Source organism: Odontesthes bonariensis, chromosome 16 (genome assembly GCF_027942865.1).
Source record: "Odontesthes bonariensis isolate fOdoBon6 chromosome 16, fOdoBon6.hap1, whole genome shotgun sequence".
Classification (NCBI taxonomy): domain Eukaryota; kingdom Metazoa; phylum Chordata; class Actinopteri; order Atheriniformes; family Atherinopsidae; genus Odontesthes; species Odontesthes bonariensis.
The window spans coordinates 5,179,400-5,198,258 of NC_134521.1; the positions used below are offsets into that span (position 1 = coordinate 5,179,400).

The 18,859-nt window shown below is 41.5% G+C and overlaps 2 protein-coding genes across 2 annotated transcripts; one reads left to right on the forward strand and one right to left on the reverse strand.

Moving 5' to 3' along the window:
* Positions 1-3,718: 3,718 nt before the first annotated feature.
* On the reverse strand, positions 3,719-12,863 carry LOC142402028 (von Willebrand factor A domain-containing protein 7-like). The gene is made up of 17 exons (XM_075487479.1): positions 12,833-12,863; positions 12,188-12,255; positions 10,870-11,057; positions 10,504-10,776; positions 10,003-10,096; positions 9,724-9,852; positions 9,055-9,241; positions 8,776-8,951; positions 8,425-8,537; positions 8,213-8,329; positions 7,385-7,594; positions 7,155-7,287; positions 6,860-7,009; positions 6,673-6,765; positions 6,313-6,590; positions 5,940-6,233; positions 3,719-5,845 (listed from the first exon to the last, which is right to left on the reverse strand). Exons 2-17 carry the CDS (start codon positions 12,195-12,197, stop codon positions 5,042-5,044), a joined length of 3,249 nt encoding a protein of 1,082 aa, XP_075343594.1. The 5' UTR covers positions 12,198-12,255; positions 12,833-12,863; the 3' UTR covers positions 3,719-5,041.
* Positions 12,864-14,893: 2,030 nt separating this feature from the next.
* Positions 14,894-17,936, forward strand: LOC142401901 (protein ABHD15). The gene is made up of 4 exons (XM_075487357.1): positions 14,894-14,907; positions 15,172-16,027; positions 16,208-16,437; positions 17,204-17,936. Exons 1-4 carry the CDS (start codon positions 14,894-14,896, stop codon positions 17,934-17,936), a joined length of 1,833 nt encoding a protein of 610 aa, XP_075343472.1.
* Positions 17,937-18,859: the final 923 nt, after the last annotated feature.

The following is an 18,859-nucleotide window of genomic DNA, read 5'->3' on the forward strand; positions in this document are numbered from 1 at the left end:
GCAGCACAGGACCTGGTCCTGGTCCTGGTCCTGGTCCTGTTCCTGGCCCTGGCCCTGGCCCCTTCTGATGCTTCAGAGCGTGGAGAAGATTATCCGTCAGTCGTCTCACTCCACCTCTGTTCAGGTGTGGGCCTTTTCTTTGAAAGAGATCATCTCTTTGCCAGAAAAGATTAAAGTTCTCGATGAAATGAGGTCCTCTGGACTCACAGACTTTGGACAGCCATGTGTTCAACTGAAGCAGCCGGCTGAATTTGTTGATCCTCCTGTCGATGTTTGGGAGAGGTCCACTTATGAATGTTGGTATTGTCACTTTATCAAGACTCTCAAACAGTTTCTCAAAGTCTTTTTTTAAGATTTCAGACTGATTCTCTCTGATGTCCACTGCACCCACGTGCACAATCAGCTGTTTCACCCCTTGGTGTTTTGCCAGTACCTCTGGTAGTAATCTTGTGATATCAGAGACAGTGGCACTTGGATAGCTGCATGTAACCATTCTGTTTATGTTTATATTAGATATGGCTCCGTCTCCAAGCACAAGAGTATCTTTGACCTTGACACTCGGCACAGTTTCTCTGTCCATCTGCTTCTTTGTACCGTCTCTCTGTCTGTTACACTCAGTCACATTTGGCTCTGACAGTGGTAAAAATCTGTTTGTTAACTTTATTCCGGGTGATGTTACATATTCTCTGTTGATACCAACAGTTTGGCGATTCTTCGGCTTTGCACCAAGTCCATCATACGTGTCTTTACAGAGTCTTGGAAAAGACACAGTATCATTTAGCTTTAAGTTGGAGGTAGCAGTTTTTTCACCCTTTCCTTTGGAAGTAAATGTGGACTTCTTACCACTGGATTCCATTGGGAGCGTTTCATGAAGTCCCATTTCAGTTTCTAAGGCAAAAATCCTTACTTGTAGCGCCCAAATTTCTTGTTGATATATCCGACAGCTTTCACAGGGCATGTTGAAAGGATTGTAGTCGCTGGCTCGTCAGATAAGATGTAAAAAGAATAAAAATGATTTTAAAAAGTCTTGGTTCACTTTAAAAGAAAAAGAATAAAATTATATCCAAGACTTGTGGAAAGAAGTAAAATGATTTAAAAGCAAATAAAGCGATAAGCAGCAGGAGGAAGCAGAGACACGTCTGCACTCTTCAGAAGCAGGAAGCACACCTGCTTCTGAAGAGGGACAACCACGCATCCCCCAGAAGACAGCAGAGGAAGCTCCCGGACAGAGCCCCCACAAGCATCGGGCAGAGCCCCCCCGGCGACCAGAGGCGGCAGCCTACCAGCCCCGCCACCCAGACATGGGCCGGAACCGGCCCCCGCGAGCCCGAGCGCCACCAAAACCCCCCGGCAGGGGCCCCGCCCAACACCCGAGTGCCGTGCCCACAGGGGGCTGAGGCCGCGAGCAGCGGGGAGAAGCAATGCCCCCCCCCCCCATCCTGATCCAGCTCTGAAAATCTTGGAGAATGCCAGGGCGGAAATTCTGCTCTTCACAACTTTGGTTTCCAGTCAAATAACTAACTCATGAGAGCTGTGGTTCGCTTTAAGATACCATATCACATGGTGAGGCGATATCCATCCATTGTCTATACCCACTTAATCCAACACAGGATTGTGGGGGGGGGGCTGAGCCTATCGCAGCTGCCTTTTAGCGAGAGGCAATTTTGTATTTCATAGACGCAATTTTCTGCATTTTAACCAATTCTGGGGTGAATAATGGCAAATCCCATCTGATTTTTTTAATGTAAACCATAATGGCAAGATTGAGAATTGATTTTTTTTATGCAAGTCACTCAAGTTTCTGGTGACTTCAACATTATCACAGGCCCAGGCAGACATTGCCACAGTAAGATGTTTTATTATTACACGCGTTTCTAAAATTTCAGGATCTGTAAGTTGATGAGTTTGGTGCATTTTGTATAAAATATTAACTGATGAAGTTTTGAAAGTGCACACTGCAAATATAAGTGTGAAAAGTGTGAACAATAAAAGTGGAAATGTAAAATTTTTTAAAAATGTAGTCAAATGACTACTTAGCATTAGCAACAAGCATTTATTAGCTCTGCACAGTTCCCAAAAAAATAAAACACCAGCAGTCAAAAGATTAAGGTCCAGCAAACATTTATTAATAATAAAGACATAAACTGTGACATGAAAAACACTTTTCCACGGCTCACTTTTTCCTGAAAAACTATTAAGTTTGTAGCAGCCAAATCTTGTATGAATGAGCCAAATGCATGGCGCCTCCGGTCATTGACGCAGACAAACTGCTGGTATATTTGTTTTATGTTAATGCTATCCAACCTGTCCTGGTGGATATGGCAGACAGCAGCATGGTTCAACCGTGCCTGCGTCATTGTTATCCCGAGCCATGTTTTCAACCTCCTCAGAGCACTGAAACTTCGCTCAGCCTCTGTTGACGAGCTGTTTTCCCGCTATCACCACTTAGCAACCAACCTCGCAACAACAAGCCAGGCATAGCGCTACAGAAGGTGAGCCAATCACATATAGCAAGGCTGTCCCCACCAATGACAAGCCGTCTTTGAGAGAAGGAACCGCAGAAGGGGAAAATTAACCCTTTGTTTCCTGAACGATGTGCAATTTCCCATTCAAAATTGGTATGGACATTTTAAACGTATCCCCCTGGGGGCTGAATATTGGTAGGGACGTGACCCTAGGCTCCCTACCCAAAATTACGCCCTTGATTTAAATGATCTCCAAAGGGTAACTTTGCTTTAAAGGCCCTCTCAGGCTTCAGAGTGAATCTCACACAAATAAAAACAGCAACATAAGGAATGTGTCTGCTTTGACAGACAGCAGCGTCAGCCAATCACATTCATCCAGGGTGGCTTTATTTCAGTGATGAACAATTAGCTTTTGCTGTTCTGTGTCGCAGGAATCTTCTTGCTGCGAGTCAACAGTGCTAGGTGCACAACTGCTCACCTCGCCCTCCGCCTCCTTTGATAACACATTTCAACAAAGAGGGTGTAACGAACAGGCTTGGAGACTCAAGTGCAGAGATCCAACACAATTAAAAAAGGTCGTACACGGGGAGGAAATCCGCGGGGCAAAAGTACAGGCAAGGGTTGGCAGAGGCAGAGTCAAAAAACAGTCCAAGTCAAAAATCCACTGGCAGAGGTATCAAACTGGGCAAGGCAAGAGCAGGGTCAAAAAACACTGGAAAAAGGTCAAACACGGGTATACATACACTATGAGAACGCTAGAGAGCTTGGAACACAGGAACCTAGACAATCTGGCAAGGTAGGTCTGGAAAGCTAGGAGTATAAATGGTATTAGCCGCATTCGGACAGAGCCGTTCTAAGAACTGTCCTCCTCGAATTTCGTTCTGATAACTGTCCTTCCCCAGCGGAAGTGTTTCAGTCCGCATTCGCACATGAGTCGGGACCAGGTCGGGACTGATGCAGCGCAGCCGTCTGCGACAGCGACGTGTTACTTTAGCGCCACATTCAACGACAAAACAAAACAAAACAAAACCCGCGAAAAGTAAGGAGAGAAGAAAAAAACACTACCAAGAAGCTAACATGGAGAGCATCCATGGTGGTTGCTCCGTAAATAGAGGGCTGTGCCGCTGTTCACATTCAAATCGGCATGCATTTGTTTGTGCATCGTGCAGCACATTAGGAATGTGTCAAAATTACGCCATGGACACAAGAGCAAAAAAATGGATCCACAAATGCAGACTGCCAGACTGCACACACAAAGTCAAGCATATTTATTTTAAAATCTCGAAAATATATTTACAAATGTATGTAGATTTATATACATATATACATTTATTTGTGTGTCACATTTTTATATTTATATTAATTATATATACATTTATAAATTTGTTCATATTTTTATTCATTTTTTGACACAAAATTTCCCCCATAGATAACAGTCCGGATTGCTAAACCTCTGTCCAGCTTTACTTTGGAGATACTCTCTGAGATATTCTCTAGGGTGCTCTTTTTTATACCCAATCATGTCACTGACCAGTTTGTATCAACATGTTCTCAAGCTGCTTCTTTTTGGTACAGCTTACTTTCTCAGCCTTTTTTTTTTCAACAGTCCCAACCTTGCTGTCACAAAATTCAAGATGGGCTGATGCTTTTCACGAAACAGTATTTTGCACCACTTTCATCATTTGATATGTTTTTCTATTTTCTACTCTCAATAAAATTTTGGTTTATGAGATTTGTGCATGTTTTGTATTGCATACAGTGTCACAGCTTTTGGAGTCATAAAAGATTCAAAAGAAATTAAGCCCTTAGATACCCCTCAATTTATGGGCAAGTTTAATGATTTATGGTTTGTAGATTGTCCTTATTGTTGTCATTTCTGTAAGAAATTTAAAGTGATATAATAGACCGTTTAGGTTGTGATCTATTGTATTATAAAACTTAAAGAAAAAAAGATTAATACTGTTTCATTGTTGTCATTTAACTACTTTTCAATAAATGCCACTTTTAAAGCTTTAACCACCACAGAGGACTTGTTTGTTTTATATCTACTTTTATTGTCATCACCCAGATATCATATCACAGTGATTTCTAATACAATAATAAAGTTACATGTAGTTCAAATGGTGTTCTTGGGTTTCAGGTTGGCTTTCACAGCAGTTACTGGCAACATAGATATCCTGTTATTACCCATCTGAATGCTGTGCAAATCAACAGCACACAACCTCAAATGTGAGCATAAAGTTAAGAAATTCAATGTCTCTAAAACTTACGGATTCAGCGGAATAGAAAATGGATGGATGGATGGATGTCTCTAAAACTGATTCAATAAAAACAATACATTTTTAAAAGAAAAATATATTTTAAAAAAAATGTCTAAAATGTGTATCTGGAACTTCTTGATTGTTACATGTGCAAAACAAGTGATGATTTTCTTAAGCTTCACAAAATATATTTTTTTATTTATATAACATAGTTTACTATGGGGCTGTTGTATTGGACTGCATCAGTGTAATCTACGTGTTAATAGCAAACTGAATTTAAACAGCATGGAGATGTTATCATCAGTGGATCCCCATCTAAGATGACAGACTGAACCCCAGGACTGTGATGCAGAGGCAAAGAAGAACAGACTGAATAACTCTGGTAGACAAAGATGTAACAGATGTGGCAGATGCAACAGATGTAGCAGATGTGGTAGATGCAACAGATGTGGCAAATGTGGCAGATGTAGTAGACGTCACAGATGGAACAGATGTAGCAGATGTGGTAGATGAAACAGATGTAGCAGATGTGGTAGATGAAACAGATGTGGCAGATGTAGCAGATGTCACAGATGTAGCAGATGTGGCAGATGTAGCAGATGTAACAGATGTGGCAGATGTGGCAGATGTAGCAGATGTGGCAGATGTGGCAGATGTAGCAGATGTGGCGGATGTGGCAGATGTAGCAGATGTGGCAGATGTGGCAGATGTAGCAGATGTGGCGGATGTGGCAGATGTAACAGATGTAGCAGATGTAGCAGATGTCACATCTGTTGTCGTTGGATCCGGAGGGCTGATGGTGGTCTCAGCTAGTGTGACATTTGTGCGGACAGAAAATCTACAGGTTCCCACATTACCCACCTCATCCACAACCACCAGCTGCACATCAGGCGAGCAGCAGGAACCGGTGTAGGACACCAAAGTAATGTTCTTGCTGCCAGCTGCCATGCTGGTGTTCAAGATGCCGTTGCCTTCTCTGAGGCTGATGCGATTGACACCCGTCCCTTCAGCCCCATCAGTAACCTGGACAAAGAGCTCCCACATCGACTGGCTGCAGTTGTCGGAGCAGTTGGACTGCAGGCTGAGCAGCTGACACTCTGGCTGAGTGAAATCAGTCACCTATGAGAGAGTGAAAATGTAAATACAAGAGCATGTCATCCACTAAGCCCTTCTTAAATAGACACATAAATCAAGGATTCGAATGAGGCATTACCGTTGGGAGGACGGTGAGTCGCAGCACAGCATAGTTGGTGTCTGCGGCTCCTGGAGCCGTAGCTTCAATGGTCAGTGTGACACCTGTACCAGATGGAGTGTTAAGAGGTGCTGTGAGATTCACTGTACCATTAGCACTGCCTCCAGTGTCCAGGGATACAGAGGATGGGAAGGTTAAATCAAAGCCTTGGTCATTGGCAGCCTGGATGGTGAAGGTTCCCCCTGCTCCACTTGTCATCACAGAGAAGTGAACTGAACGGGGTGTTCCTGGCTCTAAGATGATGTCTGAATCCTCCTAACAGAAGGAAAAAGACCATTATAAGACCAATGCAGTTTTATTGATCTTAAAGGTAAAATTGTTTGCATTTGCTTACAGCTGTAACAGTGAGAGTAGAAGCTCTCAGGCTGGTGGTTGACTGCCTTTGGAAGATCCCTGAGGAAGCTCTGGAGGCACTGTTGTTGTTCTGTCCCTTCACAAGTACCACAAACTCAGCTGATGGTATCCTGTCAAACCGGACAAAGAATTCACCTCCGCCCTGAGCCTCCACGCTGCCGTTAACCTGCCCTGATCCTGATGACTCAACCAGAGTGACCTCTGTCACTGTGGCAGAGTCACTCCCAGTGAGTGTCACCATCAGGCTACCATTACCACCTTTGGAGAAAAGAAAATGCACTCAGATATGCTGACACTGAAACACTTACTTTATAAAATCACAAAATTGCGCTTCCTTTACCAGCTGTTGGCCGATTGTCTACAAGATCAAACCCTCCTAAGGGACCCTGTGACTCCTTCAAAAAGTCAAACAGGAAGTCGATCGGACTCTCACCTACAAATAGAAAAGTTGCATAGAAAGAAATCAACCAAGGTGGCCATAAATTGTGATTAAACAAGATTCAACCATGTAATCCCAGAGGACTCACCTACAACCTTCAGGCTGTAGGGATTTGTTGACACCATTCTCATTTCCCACACTCCCGCTTTTGTTTGCAGCCGCAGAGTCTGAAAGTTTCCTACTGACTGGGAGGTAATGATTGATGATCCAGATGTGTTGGTGCTACTTTGAGGCACGCCTAAAATAAAAGCCAAGAAATAAAATGAGCCGACTGAATTTGGGTTTAAAGTTGGTAAAACAAACAGAAAAAACACACAATGAGTAAATCACTTCTGATCAAACAATCAGTTAATACACACCACAACTATTACAGACACAATCACCTGAGGGATCGATGAGTGTAAAATCAACAAATCTTCCAGTGATATAAATGGTCAAGTTTCTGACTGACTCGTCAACAGTGAAGGGGAAATTTTCAGCCTTTCCGGGACTCCTGGATACTTGCAAAAGACTCACCTATGAAATGAAACATTGCTTTGCAAGTATATTAAATACAAAAGATAAATAATTAAAAAAGAAAAAAAAATGTAATAGCCAGTGAGAGCAGTTGTACCAGGGGGGAGCTGGAGGACTCTTGTATGATGCTGGTGGCCTTCAGCAGCTGACCTTTTGCGACTTCAATAGCCTGACCACCAGAGGCCTGAGCCAGATCTCTGTACAGCTGGGTATCTGATCTTGCCATTCGGCGGTTTTGCTGTTGTTGGTCATTGTCAGCCTGTCTTCGACGGCGAAACCCTAAAACATTAGTAATCATGAAGTTCACCTGAAATGAGAGGAGGCAAACAGGAAAATCAGCCATGAAGCCTGCTTACACCCAAAATCTTCGAGTAAACCAATTTAGAAGTATGTTTGATATCCATCTTATTTTAACCTTTTCCAGAGGTTGTGCCAACTTCTCTGGACTCAGAGGAATCTGAGATGGACTATCACAAAGTGGAAACATGATGTGGACACACCAATATAAATTCCAGATCTTTTTTTGAAGAACCGAAAACTGTGTTCTCCGGCACAAAGCCAAAAAGAACCATCTTGATTGTTATTAGCAACAAGTCCAAAAGCCAGGCTTTATCAGTGCTCTTTGTAAAGGTAATTTTCTCATCTTTGGTAATATTGATGGATCGTTGAAATTTTAGAGCAACATATTCGAAACATCCTTTCCAGAGATTTCCATGTATTTTTCATGAAGACATTGCAAAAGCACACTCTACATACATTACAAAGCAGGCCTGAAATGCAGGAACAGATCTATATCATTAAAGTAAATGAAGTTGACAAAAAAAAAAAACTGCCTCTCGTGAAATTAAAGTTTAAATACCAATCGTTTTATTATTTGCCTTTTCCATAAAGTGCTAGCTTCTCCTTATTTGAGGTTGTACTTTACCACTGATTTGGTCCGTTCTATGAGTGCAATCACTGTGTTTCTCAGGTAGGCATCTTTAGCAGGTGCATCCGTAAAGAGGAAGATCTCAGAATTAGGTGGAGCGCCAGTCAAAGCCAACTACGAAGATAAGGCAGAAAGAGAGACTTTAGTTTCAGCTTTTATCCTATCATCAATTTTATGGTACAAATATAAAGTAAACTCAAAAGCAGCACCTGAAGTCCTGAGAGACTCAATTCTGGTTCATCTCCACCACCAGATGGAACCAGTGAGTTAATATGATTCTTGAAAACTTTTGGATCTCTCGTCTGTATCAGTGGCCCAAAATCTGTGATTTAAATAGAAAGATGTCTTGTGCATTCCATATTCCTCTTTGATTCGCACTTTGGGATTTCAATGGATTGTGTTTTATTTGAACAATCACCTGACAAAGCACATTGATTTGTTTCCATTGTGATAGCTCAACGGGTAAACACAGAGTTAATTCAAACATTGAGGGCAAAAACAAGAACAAAAGACCTGTAGACCAAATCATAAAGTTCAGTCTGAAACATTCATAAATTTACCTGGATCGTTGAAAGGCACAAGAATGTAAGATGAGGGCTCATCGTCTGTTCCAACTTTTCTGTCGATTATAGACGATGTGACGGTTCTTACTGCTGCAATGTCATCTCCCATACTTCCTGTTGTGTCGACCACGAAACAAAGAGCTTTACTTGATCCTTTGTTGATTCCCATCATCCTGAGGTGTGAAAAGAGAAAAGTAGAGATTGAAAATATTTTTCTCAAATTTGCTTAATCCTCTTATTTTAGAAAAACTTAAACATGCAAAATGACGTTCATACTGAAGAAATTGTCTGTCCCCGGCAGCCCCTCGAATGTCCTCCAGCAGCTCACTGGTTGCAGCTACAGCCAGACGAGCTGCTTCAATGTGCAGATGTCCATGGCTGGATGTTGGTCTGTCTTTGTTGATCCCACCTCTGGGCTCAGTCTTACGTGTTGCATCAAGGAAATCTCCATGGCTGCATTTTCCTGTTTATCATTAGAATAACAAAGATTCAATACATTTTTTTTTTGTTGTTCTTTAAATCTAAACTATTGCACACTTTTCTTTGTATGTTCAGATAACATTCTGCCATGCGAATACCCTTGTAAGCCACAACATTAACAACATCAGCACAATGTTGAAGAGGCCCCCCAGGCGCTAACTCTAGCCCATCAAAGTATGGACATGGGCCCTATCGAGGTATCAACATGTTGGTGGCTGGTTCTTATGTCTTAGATGCTGCACTTAAAGACCCATAGTAGATTGATCAGACTGTTTCTACAGCAGAGTCCACAGAAAAATTGATCTGATTTTTGCAGCAGAACAGCAAAAGAGGAAGATCACTGTCATCACAGACTCCTGCTTCACCCCCATTTATTCATGAATGAGAAACTCATGTAAAATCCTTTGTATAACCTAGAAAATGTTACAAAGGTTCTATGTAAGTGATTGTAATGAGCATGTTTACCTGGGGGTTTTTCGCTGGAAAAAACATCAAAATATCCTGAAGTAAGTATCTTTTCCTGCAGGATATCCTCCAGAATGTTGCTCTTACAGATGTCTCCATCACAGTTGCGACATGTTGCTCTGGTTTTGTCTGCAGATCAACATTAACGATGGTGCAGTTACATACACTGTAGTTTAGCATCTGATTAGCAAGAAGAAGCAATGTGCAAGAACAGGAAGAGGAACATGTTTATTTTAGTTGTTAAGCCAAACATACCCATCTAATAGATGATCTTTTTACCTGCTATTTTTCCAATGCTTTGATCTGCACTGATCAGATTGGAGTTTGGGAGTTTGTTTTCCATTTCCACCCAGTTACTGTGACTGTAGAAATCCTTCAGATTTAAAAAAGAAAATGGAGAAGGGAGATTATTCTTTAGCTGACTGCTTCGACTTATCAAGTTACAGGCAAAGGGGGACATTTAACTAAAATTCACAACTATTATGAATTGAAGTTGTAAATCCAGTTAAATTAACAGCAACTGATTAACAGTGCACGTTTTTTTCAAAAGATTAGTCAGCCAACTTCCTGTATCTTCTATTTGACGAAGAGGTTGAGTAAATTTCTAAACAACTGAAGCGAACTGCAGAGCGAGCTGATGCGTTGCTATGTGTGGCCCATCTTTGATTTGAGACCATAATTCACAGTGTTTCATTTTCTTGTTGGATCAAGACTGTATACAGTTCCAAAAAACACTGATGCAGAATAGTAATGTGTTGCAAGACTTAAAAAAGAAAATACCTGCAAGGTGTGGAGTATTCCTCCTAGGTTAACTGTTGCCCACAAAAAGTTCTGCCGCTTGTTGGCAGCTTTTACGACCTCTAAACCATTTATGATGATCCCCTTTCCCTTTGTAAACATCTCATTGTCAAAGTGGTATGGTGGGTTGAAGACGCGACGGATGTCTGTTATCCAGTTCGTACTTTGGATGAGGAGGATGGTTCTGAGGAAAGTCGTGGCTGATTTTGGGGCTTCACACGCATCAACAATGGACTTAGCAGTAAAAGGCTGAGGCTACATGTAGACAGACACACTGTATAAACACACTTAAAATGACAGAAATCAGAGAAAAAAAAAGCAATTTCATGTAGTTAAAACAATTCTCACAGGAAAATCGAAGTCCTTGCCCTCGGCCAGGGCCAGAGAACGGCACACTTGAGCTGTGACGTTCAAGATGGCTCTGTTGGTGATCTCTTGGTGGTTCAGAGATTCTCCAAATAATATACTAAAACCATGAACTCCAGTTTGAAGAAGCAAGAGACACACTACAGCCAACCCACACATCCCTGAACGACCTGTCACAGAACGAATTCAAGCACATTTGAATAGATTGTATTGAATTCATTACTGTAAGGATGAGTTATTTTAATCTTATTCTGACAGTTTTGATGATGAGTTTACTGTCCTGTTTTTAAAACTTCTATGAAATCCAAAATTATAATATATCATAAATTATTTCTGTCTTTACTGTCACATGTTAAATACCCCTTAATGTCTCCTCAGGGAGGCTTTAATGGGACAGTAGTGGTCCCATTAAAGCTGTGTTCACACCTGTAGTGCAGTTTTTTTTCTAGACCACATTTGAAAAATGATACTTTGTTTCTTTTCATTAAACATTTTAAAGGATGTATTAGATGGTCAGTGATCTCTTTATAACTCTAAAGACATTTACAAACTTTCCCTTACTGAGACTGGACAGATCCCAACTGCCCAAATGTGGAACAAAAGAAATTATTCTTTCTAGCCTGTATGACTGGGAGTGCTGTACAGTTTGGGAACTTCCGTCTATTTCAGCTGCTGTTGTCAGTTTCAGCAGGAATGCATTCATATATCAGCACATTTCTTTTTGAGCTACTCACATGTACTGTGTCACTTTACAATGTATTATCACCTGTGTGAAATTGAAAGTTTAGCTTCCGTATTTATTTGTTATTCCACTAAAATGTGAACAGTTTAAGTTGTGCTTTTGTGGTCTTTCCAAATGTTCCCCACTGGGTATAGCGAAAGCAGCAAAGACAATCCCAAATTTAACTGGGATTTACTTCAAAACGACGCCTTATAATGAGAGCCTTATGCTGTCTCCACAGCCGCTGGATATAAGCCAAATCTGACAAGTGTCCGTCCTTCAGTGTTGACTTTTGAAAAATAAAGCAAATCAAAATGTTGGACCTCACGTCAATTGGTGCAACAATCTATAACGATGCTGTGCAGTCCTGCTCAAAATGGACATCTGCTTACCCTAAAAACTATTTTTGTTCTATGCAGGCAACAAGTTTAAGAAAACAGCTGCACAATTCGCCAATGTAACAGTCAAATTCTGCAAGTAGGTGCAATTTTAGGCGATTCCAGAGAAAATTTTATTTTCATAGGAATATGAAAGCAGTCTTCTGGTAAAAAAAAACATATGTATCAAAGCGATACTTACCAAAACACATTTGAGTGGAAAGGAATTTCTATTGTCTATTATGAGCAGGAGGGAGTGGTGCGCTGGATCTGTCAATCAAGAATGTTAAGTTTTACTTTTCTTTCCATTCAGAGAACTATATATAAGCTTGAATTAATTCCTTCATTGATTGAGTTATTCGACTAAAACATTTTTTAACACAAATGAAAAGATGAACACTGCCCTAGTATTACCAACATATTATTATATATTCAGATAAAAAGCATTCGGCCTCAGTTCCCAAAAACTCAAAATATAAATATAAATCAAAAACATTATTCAATCATTTGCAAATCTCATGAAAACAATATTTAATTCACAATAGAATATAGAAACAAAAAATTCCATAAGACAGTAACTAACTTGCAAAATTTGATGCTTTGCCATTCTATTGTAAATGAAATATCTGTTTATGAGATTTGCATATCCGTCCATCCATCCTGCATACAAAATCTGAATCTAACTGACAACAGATTTGATCACTGGCCATTTAAATAGGTCAAGTTAACAATATGTACATTTCCAAAAATAAAAGACGGGGAAGAAATCATGGAAAACATAGCTTACAGAATAAATAAGCAATAAAGAATAATATTCGTAACAAGTATCAGCTGACATTGCCTGTACCTTAGGTCGTGATGCTGTCCTGAAAATGTTTCCGTCATGATGACATTTTCCGTTTTATATCGTTCCAACAACGGGGTGGTGTCTTGATGATAAAAAACTTGTTTGACAAGATATGTGTTATGATGCGAGAAAAAACACCAGCAACAAAAAGGTGTCTGTCCACATCCTACGATAACAGTTTACAAGAAATCAAAAAATATACTTTAATAACATTAATGTACATTTATAGTGGAAGATACAAACATAAGTTATAATCATTGGAGCTAAAAATCAATTATAATATGATATTACATTATGTTATAGTATAATTACCTGTTGATACCAACAAAAAAAAAACATCCATCCATTTTCTATACCCGCTGAATTCCCTATTACACCTTTGTTTTTAGGGAGAAATGTAATGGTGTTTCTACAGTCTTTATCCAGCATATCCACCTTCCTTAATGTTATTATTACCTGTGTGTTAGTTTAACTCACTTTTTACTCTTATCTTCAGTAATAACAGGTTGTGGAAAGTATTTGGTTTCGAGAAAGCTGTTTGTGTTAAAGTACAATGAAAATAACTGACAGGTGTCAATGTTTCAAAAAGATCTCGTCAACACTAACCTCTAAAGTTTATAATTGGTAGTGAGATCTTTTTTAAAATGCAATCTTACAAGACATTTAGTTTAATACTCTTACCCCTCTGTTTATATCATCTGCCTCCTCACAGTTGAATATCCAACAAAGGGAAGGAAATCCTATGTTTGTGTTTAGTTTATTATCTTAACCTATTTGTTTAAAGTGTGACACTAACGTGCTGTACCATCAGGATTTGTCAAATAGAAACCCTTGAAATTGAAGAAAAATGCAGAATCATGCACAATGAAGAAAAATAATGTTTATTTTCTTTAATATTATTTAGACTTTCTAAATGAGTGACTTGCTTGTGAAAAAGCTTTTCCCACAACTCCTCAAACAAAGCTGAAGAGTTTCTTGTCTCGTTTGTCTTGGATGTCAAAATATGTCATCAAACCGGTCAGGTAAAGAGCATCAAACTTACAGTAAACATGGGGGAGTTGTTTCATGCTGTTTGGCAGCGTTGCTGCTTTTGGTTCTGAGGGCACAGACAGTATCAAATGAATGCTGAAATCAGAAGGTTAATAAGGACTTGTAGAGCATAAATATGTTACCAGGTGAAGATTCTGTGGCAATCCTTACTTCCGGAGAGGTTTTTGGAAGTCAGGAGAAGTGTTTTACTATCTTGGAAAACTCAGTATCTTGAATAAGCTGCAGTGGCTTGATGGACACATCAGCTGCTTTGCAACTGGAAGAGTTAATTTCGTGATTCCAATCATTTTCTTCCATCCTAATTCACTGTTTTCAGCATTCTGTCGCTGTCTGGTTATGTTAAGTCTGCGACTACATATTAGAAAGCCTCTTTCTGAGGGGAAGCTCCTCCCATCATCTTTAAGCCTGACAATGACACGGAGAACACAGTTATAAGAATGAATGGCTGAGTAAGATAAATCAATACAAAAAGGGATAAATAAATGTCCCGGCTGGCCGACTCACAAAAAGGACCCAAGATCAGACGGTTTAGCAGCTGTCATCTGTAAAACTAATCGGTAATCATGAGTGTATTTCAATTTCACCAAATACAAGACTTTTACAGTTGCTGTAACCAACTTTTAACATTTTAATCAAATATTCCAACAATCAAATATTACTTCATTTGAACTAATATCTCTGGACATTCACAATGCTTTCATGCTTGAAATTCAAAGCATGCAAATGAATCTCGAGAGGAATGTATTTTTCATTAGTGACAAACATGTGATGCAAAAACTTTAACTTTGATATTTTTGGTTTTCAGATTGCATGTGAAATGGTATTGATAACACATTACGTGATTTTATTCACTCTACTTAAAAGGTGACCATGACTCAACCAAAAAAATGGGAAGTGAGAGGATTCCATGAGTTTGATACTCTTGTAAGAGCAGTAATAAAACCATCAAAGAAACATTTACACGAACTGTTCGGTGAACAGGTCACGAATGCAAAAGGAATAGTCGCAGACATGGAAGGAGCAAGGTCAAAGACTACGAATCACATGAAATTAATGGGACAGATTTACTGTGTTTGCTTGGTTTCTATCTGACCTCGTAGTAAATGATTTATGGAGGGAGGAGAAAGGTGGGGAGCGACAAACGTTTCCTCCAGTTCCCCTTTTTTGGTGTGTCTTTGCTAATCATTGAGGACTTTTCTTCATATTACTCCTTTTTTTATTCCCCGTTTTCTCCTTTTTTCTCTTTTTCCAAGCAAGCTTGAGAAAGAAGGCAACCATTGACCTTACAGGCTGGACTTTGACATCAGTTTCTGTGGCAACAAGGAAAAAAAATGGGGGTTCAAAGTTAAAGAAGATTTCACGGTAAAAATACTCAAAGAAAACACTAGATTCAACAACAATTTAGTGTATTTACTCATGGCATCGGTTCCGTGGGACTGTTTGTTCTGTCTGCTCCCAACCCTGTTACTGTTTCTACTCTCTCCGGCTCTCCACTGGCCAAGAGCACGTTGTTGGACAAGGCTGGCTGTCCGGGCTGCAGGCTGGAGACTGTGGGTCATTCTTTGCCTGATCCTGGAGCTGCCAATACACAGGAGTACAAGAACATGGACCAAAGAGGTCAAATCACCAGAGGCAGGTGTTTTTCCGGGCTCAGATCAGATGTCAGACGGAGCCAGGCTCATCTGCAAACCCACAGCGCTGGCCAAATATCTGCTGCATCAATTTGGCTCTCTGGTCAAGTTAAAGCTGGCTGCCTGGCCCCGGGGAGACCCCCACCTCCAGACCGTGTCCAGTCTGCTGTGTGGACAACGTGGAGACACCACACAGTTCACCAGGGACCACCTTTTATTGAAAGATGGGGGGGTCGTAGCTCTGGATTGGGCTGCAGGGACACGGCTTTGTGAGAGGGTGGCAAGAAAGAGGTGGGAGGGGAGGAGGGCGCTTGGCTGCTTCACCTCTACACCTCCTGTCCTCCTCCTTATCCCTCAGTGCTGGGGAGGGATGACTTCCCACTTAGAGATGCTTTGCCAACAGGCCTTGCGGCAGGGCTTTTACGTGGTGGTGTTTCATCATCGAGGCACGGCCGGGTCCCCGCTGACCACAGCACGACTGACAGAGTTTGGAGACCCAGCTGACCTGGAACAGGTAGAAGGTTTCCCTGCAGCCTCCTCATGCATTCCTTTCTACCTTTTTATTTGTAGGTGAAAGTCTACTGGTTAATTAAACTAATTTTAGAAATGTACCTTAGTTTTGGTTTTTAAATGTATTTGTTTTTTTCTAATAAACTTGACAGTGACAGTGTCTTCCAATGTCTTCCATTTCCAGGCGGTGGCGTACATCCACAGCCGCCACCCGTCCTCTGTGCTGGTGGCAGTGAGTGAGGGCTCAGGCTCGGGGGTCCTGCTTTCCTACTTGGGAGAATGTGGCTCGAGCACACACCTGACAGCGGCCGCTGCCATCTCACCCGTGCTGCTGGGCCAACTGTGGTTCGAAACAGCCATGCCTCCTATTTATCGTTGGGGGGCGCTATTTCACCGGAAACTGCAGCTCAGTAGGTGAGACGTAGAAAAGAGAAATAATTACATATTAAAGGAGAACTGCGGTATTTTCAACATTAAGCCTATTTTATGAGTCGTCTGCAATGTTTTAGAACCCCCCTCACCGCTTTTTTGATGTTTACTGCTGTCTCCGGTATTTGCCTAATTTTGATTCATCTCAACCTGCTTCAGAATGGCAAGTCATGCGCATGTCTTAAAAGGTCCGTAAAAGCACAATAAACGTCCGTTTTCAAAATCATCAACTCACCGGAGTGGTTACTGGTGTGCACTGGTAATCCATATCAAATTTCGTGGCGAAAAGTTGCTTCTGTTGTGTTTTATTTGGCAGCTCGTTCATGCTCGCGCTATTTTCTTAGCGGTGGCGGAGTAATATCAACGAACATCCAGTACAAAATGTTAAATAAAACACGACAGAAGCAACTTTTCGCCACGAAATTTGATATGGATTACCAGTGCACACCAGTAACCACTCCGGTGAGTTGATGATTTTGAAAACGGACGTTTATGGTGCTTTTACGGACCTTTTAGGACATGCATATGACTTGCCGTTCTGAAGCAGGTTGAGAAGAATCAAAATTAGGCAAATACCGGAGACAGCAGTAAACATCAAAAAAGCGGTGAGGGGGGTTCTAAAACATTGCAGACGACTCAGAAAAGAGGCTTAATGTTGAAAATACCGCAGTTCCCCTTTAACAGCACAGATATGGCTACAGTAGGGATATACTATTGAATATATTTTGTTTCCACATGGTATTGGTATAAGATACGGAAGTTCCTTCAGAAGTGTGCTGGATGTGGATCGTGCCCTCAGCTGCTCTTCCCTCAGAGACTTTGAAGAAACTCTTTTCTGCTCCTCAGCCCAGCTCCAGCAGGGAGTTTCTCTGTCTCCAGAAAGCAAATTAAACTCCGGCTCTCCCTCCGGGCGGGGCCTGGCCCCCTCAGTGGCCTGGACTCTGGGTGAAAGGGCTTACCCAGCCAAGGACTGGGAGAGCTACTGGGGGAGAAACGAACCACTGAGAGAGGCAGATGAGGTTGCAGTCCCGGTGCTCTGTATCTGCAGCAAAGACGACCCTCTGCTCCCCCCTGCCTCCACCCTCCCCCTTTCCCTTTTCCTCAGCAATCCTTATTTCCACCTGCTGCTGACAGACAGAGGAGGGCACTGCGGTTTTACTCTGGAAGGCCGAGAGGAGGTGGAGGGGGGGAGGACGTGGAATGAAGAGGAGGGTGAACGCGTCTGGAGTCACATCACAGTTCTGGAGTACTTCAGAGTGGTGGCTGATTTCCTAAAGGAGGGGGAGAGAGATGGGGTGAGCTGGAGAAACCCGCCAGAGTTGAATAGTCAGACTGGGCAGAAGAGCAGGATGAGCACTATGGCAGCCCCCCGAAGGAGGAGAGCCACTTTGATGAGGAGAGTAAGACCACAGGAGTCTGAACAGAACTGTATGGATGACGTAGAAGAAGGGAACTTTATCTGGAAGAGGTCCTATACCCGCTGAGGAGGAAGAGATTTTTCACCCACTTTAGATTATTTGAGGGGTTTTCACTTCTGCTCATCGTGAGATGATGAAAGAGCAGTACTTCAGGTAGAAGAGGAAATTAAAGAACAAGGACAAAATAAAGCAGTCAGAAACAGGATTGAGTTCCAACTCAGCTATTTGCCATATCAAGTTCAACAAAAGATCTACAAACAAAATGAATTCAAGAGGATTTGCAGATAAGTTTAAGCCTGATTTAATTGGTAATATGTATAAACCTGTTTGATGAAATACATTCTCATATTAAACTTGATGCCAGCAATACATTCCCTGACAAACACTCTCACAAATACTCAGTATGTGCTGCTCCAAAACCTGCACCATTCAGCATTAACTGCGCCTTCGCAGGTGTTCACATCAAGCTTCACATCCCACCACAGGTTCTGGCTTCTGAGCTTTGTGCTGATGGCAAGGGAAACATTCATTCTCCTCTTCAGCTTGTGGTGATTTGTGACTTCCATGTATAATTGAAATTTCACTTCACACAGATATCAGAGATGGGTTTACCACCCGAGCCATTATTAAATAAGCTTGGGCCCAGAGAAGGCAGCAGTGTTTCCAGCTCTTGTTAATAAATGCAGTTTTTCTTGAGCTCTCACAGCAATTTCCATCACGATATCTTCAGGGCCGCTGACAGGTTTGGCTGCCCCCCCCCCCCCGAGCAACCCACCCACACCCAGCTCTACTTTCCCAGTCTCTCATTTATTGCGGATAAACCAAAAGGATTATTTACCACTTTGCCTGGATATGGATATGGACTGAGTGGAGTTATGGCTTTCAAAATCCTACCACAATAAAACTCACGCTATTTTATTCATTTAGAGCTCATAAACTGCACATTTCATCAACCATTTTTCACTCGACCAAGGGAATCACGTTAAGGG

Bases quoted from the DNA above. Each gene is read 5' to 3' on its own strand.
- LOC142402028 (XM_075487479.1), bottom strand. The intron at 6,766-6,859 runs GTGAGTCCTCTG...TTCTATTTGTAG, and splicing joins CTACAGCCTGAAGGTTGTAG to GTGAGAGTCCGATCGACTTC. The intron at 6,234-6,312 runs GTAAGCAAATGC...TCCTTCTGTTAG, and splicing joins CTACTCTCACTGTTACAGCT to GAGGATTCAGACATCATCTT.
- LOC142401901 (XM_075487357.1), top strand. The intron at 16,028-16,207 runs GTAGAAGGTTTC...TTCCATTTCCAG, and splicing joins ACCCAGCTGACCTGGAACAG to GCGGTGGCGTACATCCACAG. The intron at 16,438-17,203 runs GTGAGACGTAGA...TATTGGTATAAG, and splicing joins CGGAAACTGCAGCTCAGTAG to ATACGGAAGTTCCTTCAGAA.